At 36.6% G+C, this 14,465-nt stretch overlaps 2 protein-coding genes across 6 annotated transcripts; both read left to right on the top strand.

The window, feature by feature from the left end:
- Positions 1–167: 167 nt before the first annotated feature.
- On the top strand, positions 168–3,670 carry LOC137819043 (DNA-directed RNA polymerases II and V subunit 8A-like). Of its 5 annotated transcripts, none has more exons than XM_068622761.1 (6): positions 268–371; positions 1,103–1,161; positions 1,269–1,342; positions 2,068–2,201; positions 2,922–3,019; positions 3,445–3,670. In XM_068622761.1, exons 3-6 carry the CDS (start codon positions 1,270–1,272, stop codon positions 3,560–3,562), a joined length of 423 nt encoding a protein of 140 aa, XP_068478862.1. In that variant the 5' UTR covers positions 268–371; positions 1,103–1,161; position 1,269; the 3' UTR covers positions 3,563–3,670. The 5 variants fall into 5 exon arrangements, with proteins under 5 accessions (XP_068478859.1, XP_068478862.1, XP_068478863.1 ...); XM_068622762.1 differs by having other exon boundaries at positions 298–398; XM_068622758.1 differs by lacking the exon at positions 1,103–1,161 and having other exon boundaries at positions 168–371; positions 1,220–1,342.
- A 4,094-nt stretch (positions 3,671–7,764) lies between these two features.
- LOC137818550 (protein LURP-one-related 8-like) lies at positions 7,765–8,945 on the top strand. The gene is made up of 2 exons (XM_068622047.1): positions 7,765–8,294; positions 8,377–8,945. Exons 1-2 carry the CDS (start codon positions 8,031–8,033, stop codon positions 8,755–8,757), a joined length of 645 nt encoding a protein of 214 aa, XP_068478148.1. The 5' UTR covers positions 7,765–8,030; the 3' UTR covers positions 8,758–8,945.
- The last annotated feature ends 5,520 nt before the right edge of the window (positions 8,946–14,465 follow it).

Raw genomic sequence — 14,465 nt, 5'->3', positions numbered from 1 at the left:
ATCAAAATTACAAATTATCTAAAATGTTAAAAAAAAATTAGAATCTAAAAATCGAAAATTAAAAATAAAAAATAAAAAAAAATTCAATTACAATTTTTTTCTAAATTTAATAATAAATGTTCTCTTAAAAATATAAATAAATATGCTTGAAATATAGAACAATTTTTGTGCAAGTGTGACGTAAAGTTTAATGAGAAGGAGGTGTAAGTTGATTTTTTTGGGTGCGGGTAGAAAATGTCAACTTAATGTATCAGGCCCATTTTTAAATGGGGTAAAAGCTGCACCGTTTTAAAGCTTCGCCGCCCAGTTTCGTCTTCTTTACTCTGAAGGAGGCTAACTCCACTCAAACTGGTCGCTGATTCTCGTCGATTGTGAGTACTTTTCTCCCAAAGCACCGTGTATGTTACTAGATTCTGATTTTCGTTGGTTCTGATTCTTGGTTTCACATTGTTTGTGGGGGCAAAGAAACATTTATACTTTTATGTACCAGGTTTGAATGAAATAATTATATTCTGTCCTATGTTTATGACGGTGTCGGTCTCACAAAGTTTGCTTGCTGAGCTTCTGCTGCTGATTTTATTACTCATGTTCTTGTTCTTGTTTCGCTAAATTTAAAAAGTTGTTGGGCTGCTAAGGTCCTATTGTTGTTTGGATGAGGCTTATTGTTTTTCTTATTGTTTGTGTTGATGCTTTTTGTTGCTTTTAATTTTTTATTTGATGCTCTCTGGACCCAGTGGTCAAGGAATAAACACAAGCAGTTTTGGTTGTTCTAAAGTTGGTCAAGTAAGCATGTGGTGTTATTATTGTGCGCTATCTTTGTGTATGTGTTACACCGTTTCCTGAATTCTTTTCTTTCATTTTAAATCCACTGTCCTCCTACTGATGTTCCCTAAACAACACATTCAGGTTCGGGTTAGTTAGGGACTTTGAGAGTATCTGCACCTAGCTTGCTGCTTTGTCCAAATAGCATTATCTTTTAATTGCTTTAACATTCCACTCTATTTGAATTGGTGATTGCCCCCACAATTAATTTATTTATTATGGAAATAGAATTGGACACTTAACCTAGATTCTGATAACATTTTGTGATTGAAAATGCTAGGTATCGCAGTGGTGTCATTGTGACCTCTTTAATGCTCATAAATTTAGATTGTCTGTAAGGTATAAATAAGTATAATGTTCATCCACTAAATTCTGGTGTTTATTTTATCATGCTCAGTGTTGCTCTGATCTGGAGTTTGATTAACTGCACCTAATTGGCTTTGAAGGATGAGTGAACTTCTTTTTGATGACATTTTCAAGGTTGACGATATAGACCCTGATGGTAAAAAGTATGACAAGGGTATGTGCTCTTATTTCTCTTCTTTTTGGGTATTTTCTCCTTTGTTCTCCATACTGGACCAGTGTTTTCCCTTCATGAAACTCCCACAGAATGTAATTGCTCAATCTAGTGTTAAAACTGAGTATGGGCAACGGCTTCAGTCGTATGCGAACTTGTGGGGGTCCTAGGGTGTAAGCTTTGTTATCAACCTTTTGTATTTCAGACTTAGTTTTTTTTTTCTATTTAGTAGATCAGCTGAGAGAGATCTGTCAAGCCTTATTGTTCTCCTAATCCATTATTCTCAACTGATATCGTAATGGGTTTGAAGATAGCTAAATAAAAGGCTAGGTTGTTCTAGTTATTGAGCACAAGTCAATTAGGAAATTAAGGAAAATGAAGTTTTGCTTTGGCTGCAATAGTAATGTGCACTTACTGACTAATAATTACTGACTAATAATTATGAACCTAGGGGGAAAATGGAGTATTTGCTTATGAAAACATTCGCTATTTAGGATGTGGAAATGAATAGTCATGATAGAGACATGTGACAATTGAATTTAGTTTTTGCAATGGCATGTTATGCAATTTGCAACAATGTTATTTATCAGTTGTCCCTTTAGACATTATATATGTTTGCAATCCTGTGTTGTCTGTGTGCTTTCCTCCTCTTTGCATTTCTTTAAATAATGAAGTGTTCAGCCTTCAGAGAGCATGAATTATACAGTTTCATGGCTATCTTCTTGCAGTCTCTCGGATTGTGGCACAGAGTGAGAAGCGTGACATGTACATGCTTCTAGATGTAAATACAGAAATTTATCCGATAAGGAAAAAAGAAAGATTCTTGATGGCTTTGTCTCCTTCACTTGTTTTGAATACTAAGGTAAACTTAATTCATTTATGTTCCATGCTTTGCTGTGGTTACAGACATTAGATGATATCAACATAGTTCCCTTGTTTATTGAACAAGTTATTATGCATCTTACATAATCCAACTCTAGTATAGGCTTTATTGTCTGTTAGAACATGATTGTAGGCAAAAATTGTTTCGTTGCCACGCACTCATATTATGTGGAGGTGCTTTTCAATGGTGCCAACTAAAGAATTTCAGTGACTCTTATCCAAATGTAGTTTTTGTATATTTAGCAGCACATACTGGTTAAGGTAAATTAAGAATGACAAGGCATGAGTCAAATTATGTCTTCCCCACATTGAAGTATAAGTCCATTCTGAAGTGACTATGTATAGAAAAGTCCACAAAACGATTGTGAATGGTTATATCTAATAAGATCCAGTAAGCTCTGCGGAAAATAAAAACAGTGTGGTCTCTCAGAATACCTTCCTGCAAATGCATTTATTTTGAAACTGAATAAGTAGTTTTAATGCCTGTACATGATTAAACAAATTATAGATGGTTAAGGCTTTTTTGGTGTGATAACTTAGCAGGTTGTTTCAAGTAATAGTTTGTTACCATGAGTATGCGACAAGTAGGATAATATTTATTTTGTGTTATATACAATAAGGATATCTGTTAAAGTAGTAATGATATAGTTGTCCCAAAAGTAGTGCATATTTCCTTTTTAGTGATTTGATTTCTCTCCAGGATGGCCAAGTGTCAATTCAAGACAAGTTTGAATACATCATGCACGGAAGGTTATACAACATTACCAACGAGGGATGTTCAAAACCTCAGCATGAAGTGTATGTAAACATTTCCCATATTATATTACTGTTTTACTACATTTTGATATCTTCATAAATATGTCCTCGGAATCTAGGATGTTTAGTCTAACCGTGCTTTACAAGACTAATTGAGTCAGCAGACAGTAGCGGTACTTCATATTTGCAAGCGTTATGTTTTTATGCGTATAACTTTGAAATTGAGTAGAATATGATTTCCCTTTTGCTTTATGAAATCATATCTTTGCAAGCACAATAGGATGCCCATTAAAGGATCCTCACTGACAAGAAAAATATTTGTGTAATTTTTATTATACGGACGATATATTCTTGTATATTAATGTCAACGAGATTTTTGTCTTTCACATTCTAACTTGTAAGCATTTAATTTTGTCCTTGAGATTGGTCAATTCCCCTACTTGATCGAGTTCTTTGTTTTGCTCCAGGGAGGTATATGCTTCGTTTGGTGGGCTTCAGTTGATGCTGAGAGGACATGCTTCCCATTGTGTTAAGTTTGCTGTTGATCAGAAGTTGTTTTTATTATTAAGGAAGGTTGAAAGTTGAAACTGGTGATAGTGATGTTGCCTTAAAGGGAAAAACACGTTAGCATTAAGTTTCAAATAATTTGTGTAAAACACTTTGAATTTTTCAATGAATGAGTGGTGTTTTAAATGTTTCCCTGTATGGAGGGCAATGTGAGGCAGGCTAACTATGTTAACCCATTGGTTTACGTAGTCTGTCTCGCATGTTTCATGGTCCACACGTCGGGCTAGTTACGGGACAGGATGTGTCAGTCTGAATATTTTTTAGTCCTTAAGTCTAACAGTAATGCTGAATGACCGAGTGGAGGTGAACAATATCATTCTAACTGAACAAACATGCTTTTGAAGTTTACACAAAATTGGTAGAATAGTTTCCGGGCTTATTTTACAAAATTGGTAAAGTCATAATTGATCATAATCTTTAGAGTTTTATATAATTCTTTGATGTGATTGATTTAAATGTAAATATATATAATAAAGGATAAATTTGTAATTAAATAATATGAAAAATTATTAAAATAATAGTATTGAGAGTTGTAAAAAAAAATAGGGTTGTCAATAAATATTTTGACAACCATGAAATTTGTATACGACTCTTGATTTGATTGATTTAAATCTAAATATATATAATAAAGAGTAAATTTGTAATTAAATAAATTCTAAATCCTAAATTAATAAAGTGAAAGGACTTTCCGAAATATAATCCTTTTAGTTATAATCTATAGTCAAATAGGTTTTGGTTTTGGTTTGTCTCTTGACTTTCGAAAGTCGTTAGATCTTCCAAAATTGAGATGATACAATTTTTGTAACATCAAAATAATATATGAATTCATATGTTGAAGAGATATTGGTTTTGGATGAGATTTGTCTAGTAAAACGTCGTAGTAGATCTTGCATTTGAGGATTTGTGCAACTGAGTTAACTCTGGTTTTTTAATCATTAAATTTAAGATTCGTAGTGGGAAACTTCTTCATCCTCTTCCAGTTAGATGGGAATTTCCTTCACCAGGCTGGGTTAAAATTAACACTGATGGGGCTGCTAGGGGGTATCCTGGTCTTGCTACTTGTGGAGGTATTTTTCGTGGGAGTATGGAAGAATTTATTGGTGCTTTTTCAGGGTTTCTTGAAGTTCAGACTGCTTTGGTTGCTGAGTTTTATGGAGTTATACATGCTATGGAGGAAGCTCAAAAGATGGGACTTACTAATGTTTAGCTTGAATGTAATTCTGTCTTGGTTTGTGCTGCGTTTACTGCTAGGACTACTGTTCCGTGGATGCTTCGTAATCGATGGAATACTTGTCTTAATTTCTGTAGGACAATTAGGTTTAGGGTTACTCATATTTTTCGTGAGGGAAATGCATGTGCTGATAAGTTGGCTAATTTAGGGTTTATTCATAGACAATCATTTCATTGGTATAATAGACTTCCATCTAGTCTGTTCTTAGAATTCTTTATGAATAGGTATAGTCTACCTATGTATCGTTTTTGTCAACATGTGGGTTTTGGTCTAGTCCCCCCATATTTTTGTATTTTCTTTCTTTTTCCTTTTTTTTAATAATACTTTTTTCATGTGATGGCAGATGATTGTTGTTACTTGAGGTGTCAGCCTAACTGAGATGTCAAGTTGCATAGTGATGCCTAACATGAAAACTTTCATTAAAAAAAAAATTCATGTTGAGAGGCTTGTGATAAATTTGTATAATAGAGGTATGTCTTGTCATGAATTTTTGGAGTGATCAGGGAGGTATCGGCCGGCTTATTACGAAACTTCCTTGGTCGATTCGTTATTAGTAATTGGGAGGGATCGCTTAGGGAAGCCTTTTAAATCGATTATTCTTCATTTAGTTGAGGTAGTCGGAAGTGATAGTGTAAAGTGGGACTTTCTTGGTTGAAGTCCTTCAAATCTTAAAACTCAACAATTATCAAGTCCTTTTTATGGAAAATGGAAGACGGAATGAAAAGATGAATGAAAATTGTTTTATATAGGTGTCTTATTAAAACCTTTTTTGTCAAAAGTCCTCCTTAGAATAAAAAAGATCGAGTGAGAAGAGAAAAGAGTACACTAAGTTAAAATTTTACAAGTATTTTAACAAAATTAAAATTTTAAATGGTAGCATTTCATATTGAAAGGTGCTCATTAGCAGTCGCACACTGAATGCGAAAGCGGTCTTCCCAATTTGTTGACAACTCCCTTCATTTTTTCTTGCATCACTCCTCATTCATCATACCAAGTCATCAAGACGAAAACTCTTCGACTAAACCTTCGAATTGTACCTTTGCGTTTCATGGTCTCTTGTATTCTTGTTTTATCTCTCAATTAATGAATGAGATCAAGATGAGTAGCCATACTTGATTGTTTATGTCCATGTTGAACAATTTTCAATGAAGGGATGGTTCTCCTATCGCAACCGGGATCATCAGAGTAAAAATCTCATACCCCTAACTTCTTGAGCCTTTGTTACACATTTCAACAATGGTCAAGAGTAACTTTTCCTAAAAAGATCATGACCAAATTGAGAACACATATGTCTCAATAACTTTTCTTCTCCATCCTTATACACACCATCTTCAAGAAATCGATGTAGGATCATCCATGTTTCTTCTTCTAAAGCTAAGAAGCATTTGGCGTGATTTACACATGGAATTGTAATAGATTGTTGAATGACTGAGTGGAAGTGACTTTTCTTCTTGGTCATGGATAGTTTTGATAGCAATTCAGTTTGAGTATTCTGTACTCTATGTTTATGTTTTACTTTGATCTATTCAAATTTAGAAAGCATTTATGAGACTTTGTGATAGTATCGTAATAACAATTTCACTTCAAATTCAACCAAAAGATGTCCAACTATCAATGCATAATCGCTTTTGCATGTTAGGCTAGTTATACCCATGCTTTGGAAAAAGTCAACCTAACAATAACAATTTCCTACTCGACTTGATTGTTTAACTTTTAAAATTCAAACTTTAAATATTGCTTGAAGAGTAATCCTCTTGTTTCTTCCAAGACTATCTCAGTCCCTTACCCTTTCAAATTGTAAGATCTGTCAATGTAAAGAACTCATATGTTGGATATTGATTACTATCAATCTTAACTCAACCTTGAAGTTGGCCAAACATTAAGATTTAATAATCCCTCCAGTTCGTACATAAGGTCATATTGAAATAATTCAACTAACCAACTTATCATTTTCCCAAATAAATCTAGTTTGGACAATATTTTAGTAATCAGGTAGTCGATTCTGATAATAACTTTATGGTTTAGGGTTTAGAACTAAGGTCTCATTCTTCTAGTTGCAATGACTAGGTTGAGTGACTAGGTTGAGGGCGATCTTTTCAATGATTTGGTCCCAATGAATCACAATTACGAAAAAAAAAAAAAAAATTTGGTTCGACCGGTAATTTTTATATGAAATATCATATAGGATCAAATTAATCAAAAAAAATTTCTAAGATCTTTCTGGAAATAGAAAATCAATTCGAGAAATTTCTAATACAAGTATTCAACTGTTAAATAGATTTATGTGATTTTATGAAGCATGACAGCAAATCGTGTAATATTTTTCGATCAAATTCACAGAATGTGGAAACATATATAATTTATTATGCAATGACATGATCATTAAAATAAATATTAATAAATGAAGATGATCTAACATAAAAAAAAACATTGAATCGTTTTAAAAATATTTAATCATTTTTTTTTTTTTTAATATCAACACTGAATTGATTTTTGAATCTCCATAAAGAGAGGGACTAAAAAGGATAATTAAACATATTATTTTTAAAGAAAAAACTCATCGAACTACCACTCTCACGGATCAAGTTCTGTCTCAACTACCAACTCCTCAAACTCTCACTTTCCACAACACAAGCATTAGGTGCTTTTAGTAATACAAGTTATATCCACAACACAAGCATACCTCAAGCTTAATTTGGACTAAGGAAAGTGAGAAAATAGAAGAAAAATGGGTAAAAACTAAATCATAAATATACACTATACGTGTTACTATCTTACTCTAGATATTATGTATAAACCTTAAAATAACATTGGATAAAATATTGGATGGTCCATTGAAACGAGGTGTGTCTATTGGATGGTCCAAAAAGTCGCATAAACCGCCCTGATCTATCTTGGATAAAATAACAGCACACGATTGTCTGCTGGTTTAGACATTACGTATGCACTAATAATTAACAAAAACAATTAACTAGAAACAAATTACGATAATAAGGTGATGAAGAAACAAAAAAAGAAAAAAGTTGTGAAGAAATATCTTGGAGCCGTCCTTGGTGACCACCGCAAAATGGTTCCCAACCATACAAATATTTGAATATTGTAAGACCATGATGCCATTCAACCATTCTGTCTCATACTTTATCTTTTGGAGCTGTTCTTACCCAAGTCACCGCCCAATTGCAATTAACTATTTAGATCAACCAAAAGCCATATTTATAGATTAAAGTGGGAGTGATGCAGTAGGAGTTGGTGGCAATGAGGAAGGTACACCCTGGTGCATGTGTGACTGAGACTGCGTGGGATGCTTCTGCTTCTGCTGCTTCTGCTGATGCTGCTGCTGATGCAGTGGTCCTCACAGTTTGGAAGAAGTCTCTCCTCCCAAACTGCATCGGATTCACCGTTTTCGACACTAAGAGAGGGAATCTGGTGTTTAGGGTGGATAACTACATTGCAGGTAACAAGGATCACATACTTCTCATGGATGCTGCAGGCACACCTCTCCTCACCATCCGCCGCAAGGTACGTCTTTCTTCACCATATCTCCTTCGTCACAGGTGAAACTGATAACTATCAATCATTCATTCCTTCGTTCCTGGTGCAGAGGCTGAGCTTGGGAGACACCTGGCTGGTGTTTGAAGGAGAGGGTGAGTCCCTGAAGCCAGTTTTTACAGCGAGGAAGAGTGTCAACATCCTCAACAGCAGCAAGAACAAGTGTTTGGCACACCTGATGAGCTCCTCCTCGGGAACAGAAAATATGAAGAAGGAAGTTGCGTATGAGATAGAGGGGTCATACGCCCAGCGTTGCTGCACGTTTTACAGCAAGAATAGGAGAAAAGTTGCAGAGATAAAGATGAAAGAAGGTGGGGCAGGAGGGGTAGGTTTCGGCGCAGACATCTTCCGTCTAATTGTACAGCCTGAGATGGACACTGCTCTCGCCATGGCCTTTCTCATCCTCCTTGATCACATGTTTGGATCCCGTTGACTTCTTCAATCTCTTCCCACTTTTTCGACTTCACAACTTCATAGGTTAAATTCATGCAACAACTCAATCACTATTATCCCTCCAGCTTGGTTTTTCCTTTTATACAAAATTCCAAGCTTTATCAGATCCGTGTGTAAATACATGCATATCATTTTATCATCACAAAAATAATACAAGCTTTTGATTTAGTAAGTTTCTTTAATTACTTTATATTTCAACAGTCACATCCTATAAATGATCCATGAAGAGATCCCATGAAGAGAGAGAGTCAAACAATCCAGAACCAACACCAATGGAAAACAAGGAATCAATAACAAAACTGGAAAAGTTTATTACAGTGAACTAAACGTCCACCCATGTCTATTGGTAAGTGTCAAAGGTTCCTAAGGAAACAAACAAGTGATTCCTACTCTATGTTGCCGTGCAAGTATGAGGGTTCTCATTGATCATAATCTCAATCACCTGTGAAGAATGTTAAGCAATTCAGAAATAGAGGAATATATCAGAAAGGCAAAAGGAAGGGGACTCACGTATTGCGTGCTCTCTCTCTTGCTCCCCAACCCTTATATTAACGTAGTCTTTTTTCCATTTGGACTCCAACAGTTTCCTGCTGGATCTCCTCAATCCATCCACTTTTGAGAAGTTTGTTACACCCTCTTGACCCACATCTCTCTGCTAACGTATATTTTCCTTTTGGGCATATTGTTACGTTGTATCATAATCCCCCTCCATGAAATGGACCTTGTCCTCAAGGTCCATTGATTGTGGCAACTGGTCATGCAACAGTTCGTCTGGTATCACCTGCTGGTGTGGTCTCCAATACATTTTTTTAAAAGTGATATATGAAATATGAGATGAATGCGGGCAGTCACGGAAAGCTGTAACTTGTACGCCACAAGGCTTATGCGTTCAAGTATGGCAAAGGGGCCAAAATACTTCATACTAAACTTTTGATTTTTGCGTGAAGCCACAGAGTTTGGCGATATGGTTGGAGCTTGACAAAGACATAATCTCCCACAGCTAGATGCACCTTTTTCCTTTTACCATCTGCATAGGCTTTCATCCTTTGTTGTCAGCGATGCAAATTACGCTTAAGTTGATCCAGCAACATGCCACGCTCCTGTTGGCTTACAGTGACTTCATCATGTGGGGCAGGTGTATACCGTAAAATCTGTGGGGGATCACGACCAAATACTGCACGATACGAGTTCATGCCTATCGCGGAAGGAAAAGCAGTATTGTACCAATAGGCAACCCATGGTAGAAGTTTATACCAAGATTTAGGGTTGTGTTGAGTGAAGGCCCGATGATACATTTCCAATCATTTGTTTAAGACTTCGAATTGATCATCCGTTTGTGGATGGTAAGAAGAACTCATAGCTAAGGTCGTTCTTTGAGATTTAAAGAGGTGTTGCCAAAACTTGCTAGTAAAATTTTTGTCCTAGTTTGAGACTATAGTACGAGGTATGCCATGAATTTTGAGGACGTTTTGGACTAAAACGTCAGCCACCATGTGGGTTGTATGCGAAGCTGGAAGGGGTATAAAATAGGCAAATTTTGAAAGTCTATCAATGACCACCATGATTACCGAGTACCCATGTGATAGAGGTAACCCTGTAACAAAGTCCATCATTATATCTTGCCAAATTTGAGTAGGGATGGGTAATGGTTGAAGAAGTTCAGCCGGGGGTTGAGTGACATATTTGGCTTGTTGACATATGGAACAAGATCGAACATACTCCCTAACGTCATGATTGAGGCCCTTCCAAAAAATTGGGCGGAGATACGGGCTAAAGTACATTGAATGTCAACATGACCGCCTATAGGTGAGTCGTGAAATTCTTTAAGGAGGAATTGTTTAATATTTGTCTGAGCTGGAATGAATAACCTGTCTTTCCAAAATCATAATTCATTATGTCTCAGAATTTGGCTGCTGAAAATTCTTGCAAGGAATCATAGTGTTTGAGTTCGTGACGCAATTGGTGGAGAAAGTCAAATTGGAGACTAGAACAAGCAAAGAAAGCTCGGGACAGGGCATCTGCTGCTTGATTATCTTTACCTCGTTTATATTCAATCGTAAAATCAAACCCCAATAGCTTTGGAAGCCATGCTTGTTGCTCGGGTATTTGAATGACTTGAGCTTGCATTTCTTTGAGACTTTGATGATTCGTTTGATAACAAATTTATGACCAAGTAAGTAATGACAAAACTTGGCAATTGCCTGTGTGATGACATGCATTTCCCTAGCATATGCAGATTTCTGCTGCATGCGAGGTGTCAATTTCTTGGAGAAAAAATGCTATAGGATGATTATTTTGAGTAAGCACAACTCCAATCCCAAGAGAAGAAGCATCAGTTTCCAATACAAATGACTGGCTGAAATTTGGTAAAACCACCACAGGTGCATGTGTCAATGTTGTTTTAAGACTAGTGAAAGCTAGTTCAGTATGTGCAGACCAGGGAAAAACATCTTTCTTCAGCAGATTTGTAAGCGGGGCAGCAATAATGGCAAAATTCTTAATAAACCTGCGATAATAGCTGGCGAGACCCAGAAAAGCTCAAAGTTGTTTCACTGTGGTAGGAATTGGCCATTATTTGACAGCTGTGAATTTATATTCATCCACCTGGACGCCCTCCCCTGTAACCACATGGCCCAAATATTCAAAAAAAATTATGGCCAAAAGAACATTTTGAGAGTTTGGCAACTAAGGAGTGTTGGTGCAGCAATTTGAGAACCTGGAACAGATGATCAAGAGGAGTAGTCCAATTTGGACTATAAATAAAAATATCATCGAAGAACACCAATACAAATTTTCGCAGAAAATCAGTAAAAATAGAATTTATGAGGGCTTGGAAGGTAGTTGGGGCATTTGTCAACCCGAATGGCATGACTAAACATTCATATAAATTGTGATGCGTTTGAAAGGCTGTCTTATGGCGATCGGCAAGTTGCACCAATATTTGATGATAGTCGAAACGCAAATCTAATTTGGAGAAGAATTGAGCTCCAAAGAATTCATCCAATAATTCATCGACTGTGGGCATAGGAAACAAATCCTTGATGGTGACTGCATTAAGGGCTCGATAATCTATACAAAAGCGCCATGTACTATCTTTCTTTTTCACTAGTAGCATTAGTGAAGAGAAAAAACTAGAGTTGGGTTGAATGATGCCTTCGGCTAATATTTCCGTGACCAATCGTTCAATCTCAGTTTTCTGACTATGAGGATAGCGATAGGGGCGCACTCGCACTGGCGCACTATTGGGTAGTAAAAGAATGTTATGATTGTGTGTACGAGAAGGAGGTAATCCATGAGGTGGTTGAAAAACGGCCTGGTATTTATGCAGCAGCACCCTAATGTTAGGGTCTAATGGACAAAGTTGAATCAAATTCATTGTAACATGTATAATTCTGCAATTGCACCAATCACCTGCAAGCGTTTGAATTGATGAAACTGAGCTAGACTAGTTGGGTTGCTAGTGTCGCCTAGTAATGTAATTACAACACTATCCGTATAAAATGTAATGAAGCGTTGATTATAGTTAACCAAATGTGTGTCTAACGTAGCAAGTCATTGAGTGCCCAAAACCAATTCGACAACAGCAATTGGAAGTAAATAGGCTTAAACATGTAAGCAATAACCTTGAATATGAATTGGGATGTTATGAACTTGACCTTCACAGTCCAATTGTTCCCCATTCCCTACTACCACTTGAAACGGAGGTGTTGGATGAACTGTTAACTTGAGAAATTTGAGAAGTCTGGGTTGTATGAAATTATCCGAGTTGCCTCCATCCAGAAGAATTTGGGTTTCTATCCCATTAATACACCCTGTAAAACGGATTGTTCCTCTGGCTACTGTGCCCTTCAAAGCATGGTACAAGAGGTGATCGAAGCCATCATCTGGTGGAGTGACAACAACTAATTGAGGGTATTCTAATTCAGCAACAAGGTCGTCCACTTCTTCTGTTGTGTGTAGAAGAAAATAGTGTTTATTTGCACACTTATGAGTTAGAGAATATTTGTCATCACATGTAAAACACAAGCCCTTTTCTCTACGAAATTGTATATCCATTGGGGATAATTTCTTAAGGTGACTGGGTTTTAGCGTTGTAGGCAAAAGAGGAAAAGAAATGTTGGATGAGGGAGGATGTATGAACGGTTTCTCCTGACTTTGGGATTGGGGGGATATCGGGTGGTAGGTTGATTTCGAGGAGAAGGATGGGTAACAAGGCTTAAGTGAAGGAAAAAGAGGAACTGATTTTTCCTCAAACAGTTTGGCTAGCGCGACTGCCTGGGATAAGGATTGAGGTATCCTTGCGATAACCTCTTTTCGCAGTTGCGCGCCCACAAAACAATCCATGAGTAGCGAGTCATCCATATCCACAGCTTAATTAGCAAGCTTAATAAGTATCATAGTATGCACCCACCAAAGTATTTGAGTAAATTTGAGTAACTCCGCTCGTGGATTGTCAAACTGTGAGGGACCAAACTGAAGGTGAATCGCTGCTGCTAACGAATACCAATTTGGAATCTGATTGGACCGTTCCAACATTTGAAACCAGACCAGCTCCTTACCATCAAATTGGAACGATACTATAAAAACCTTTTGATCGTCGGAATGGAGTATACTCAAAAGAAACGCTCAGCCTTATATAACCATTGGATGGCATCATCGGTGGAAAATTTAGGAATATCCACGGTCATGTGAGGTTGGGGCTGCAACACCAAAAAAAGCTGACGTGAAGCAACGTTGGACTCATCGGAGCAGAGCGACTGAGAAGTGGTTGCCTCGCCGCATTGATGTAGCATAGATAAAATAGAGTTCAGTGTTTTTTCAACTTTAACAAATCGCTCAGTGTGTCCCTGAAGAAGCGTATGCATCACCTTAAAGGTTTGATCGACTTTGAGAAATTGCGTAGAATGGTTCGTCAGCGCCTTTGTCACGCATTTAACATCTGCTTGAATGTCTTTCATCTGTGTGTTTTCCGCCATGATGAGTCAATGAAAGCACCAATGAAACAACCCAGAACCAACACCAATACTGGAAAACAAGGAATCAATAACAAAACTAGAAAAGTTTAATACAATGAACTAAACGTCCATACTGTCTATTGGTAAGTGTCAAAGGTTCCAACAAAAATAAAGGAAACAAACAAGTGATTCCTATTCTATGTTGCCGTAAGTATGAGGGTTTCCATTGATCATAATCTCAATCACATGTGAAGAATGCTAAGCAATTCAGAAACAGAGGAATATACCAGAAAGGTAGAAAACTATTCAGAAGGAGGAAGGGAACTCAGTATTGCATGCTCTCTCTCTTGCTCCCCAACCTTTATATTCACATAGTCCTTTTTTCATTTGGGCTCCAACAATTTCCTGTTGGATCTCCTCAATCCATCCACTTTTGAGAAGTTTGTTACACCTTCCTGGCCCACATGTCTCTGTTGACGTGTATTTTCCTTTCGAGCATATTGATGCGTTGTATACGATGTTTCCAGAATGTATCCTAAACAAAGCTTCCAATGGTGTAGAACTTTCCATAACCGTGACAAACGTACTGCATTGCTCATGTTTCACATTGCAGGTTTTCATATCTGAGTAGACTTTCTAGCTCAACTGACTTTCAATAGCAGATTTAAAAATAAACAAATTTTATTATATTTACAACATATTTCAGAGACTACAATGCAATATTATATAATAT

The sequence above is a fragment of the Phaseolus vulgaris genome, chromosome 10 (assembly GCF_000499845.2).
Source record: "Phaseolus vulgaris cultivar G19833 chromosome 10, P. vulgaris v2.0, whole genome shotgun sequence".
NCBI classification, from domain to species: Eukaryota; Viridiplantae; Streptophyta; class Magnoliopsida; order Fabales; family Fabaceae; genus Phaseolus; species Phaseolus vulgaris.
The sequence above is the reverse complement of the archived record's forward strand: the minus strand, read 5'-3'. Positions and strand labels throughout refer to the sequence as shown.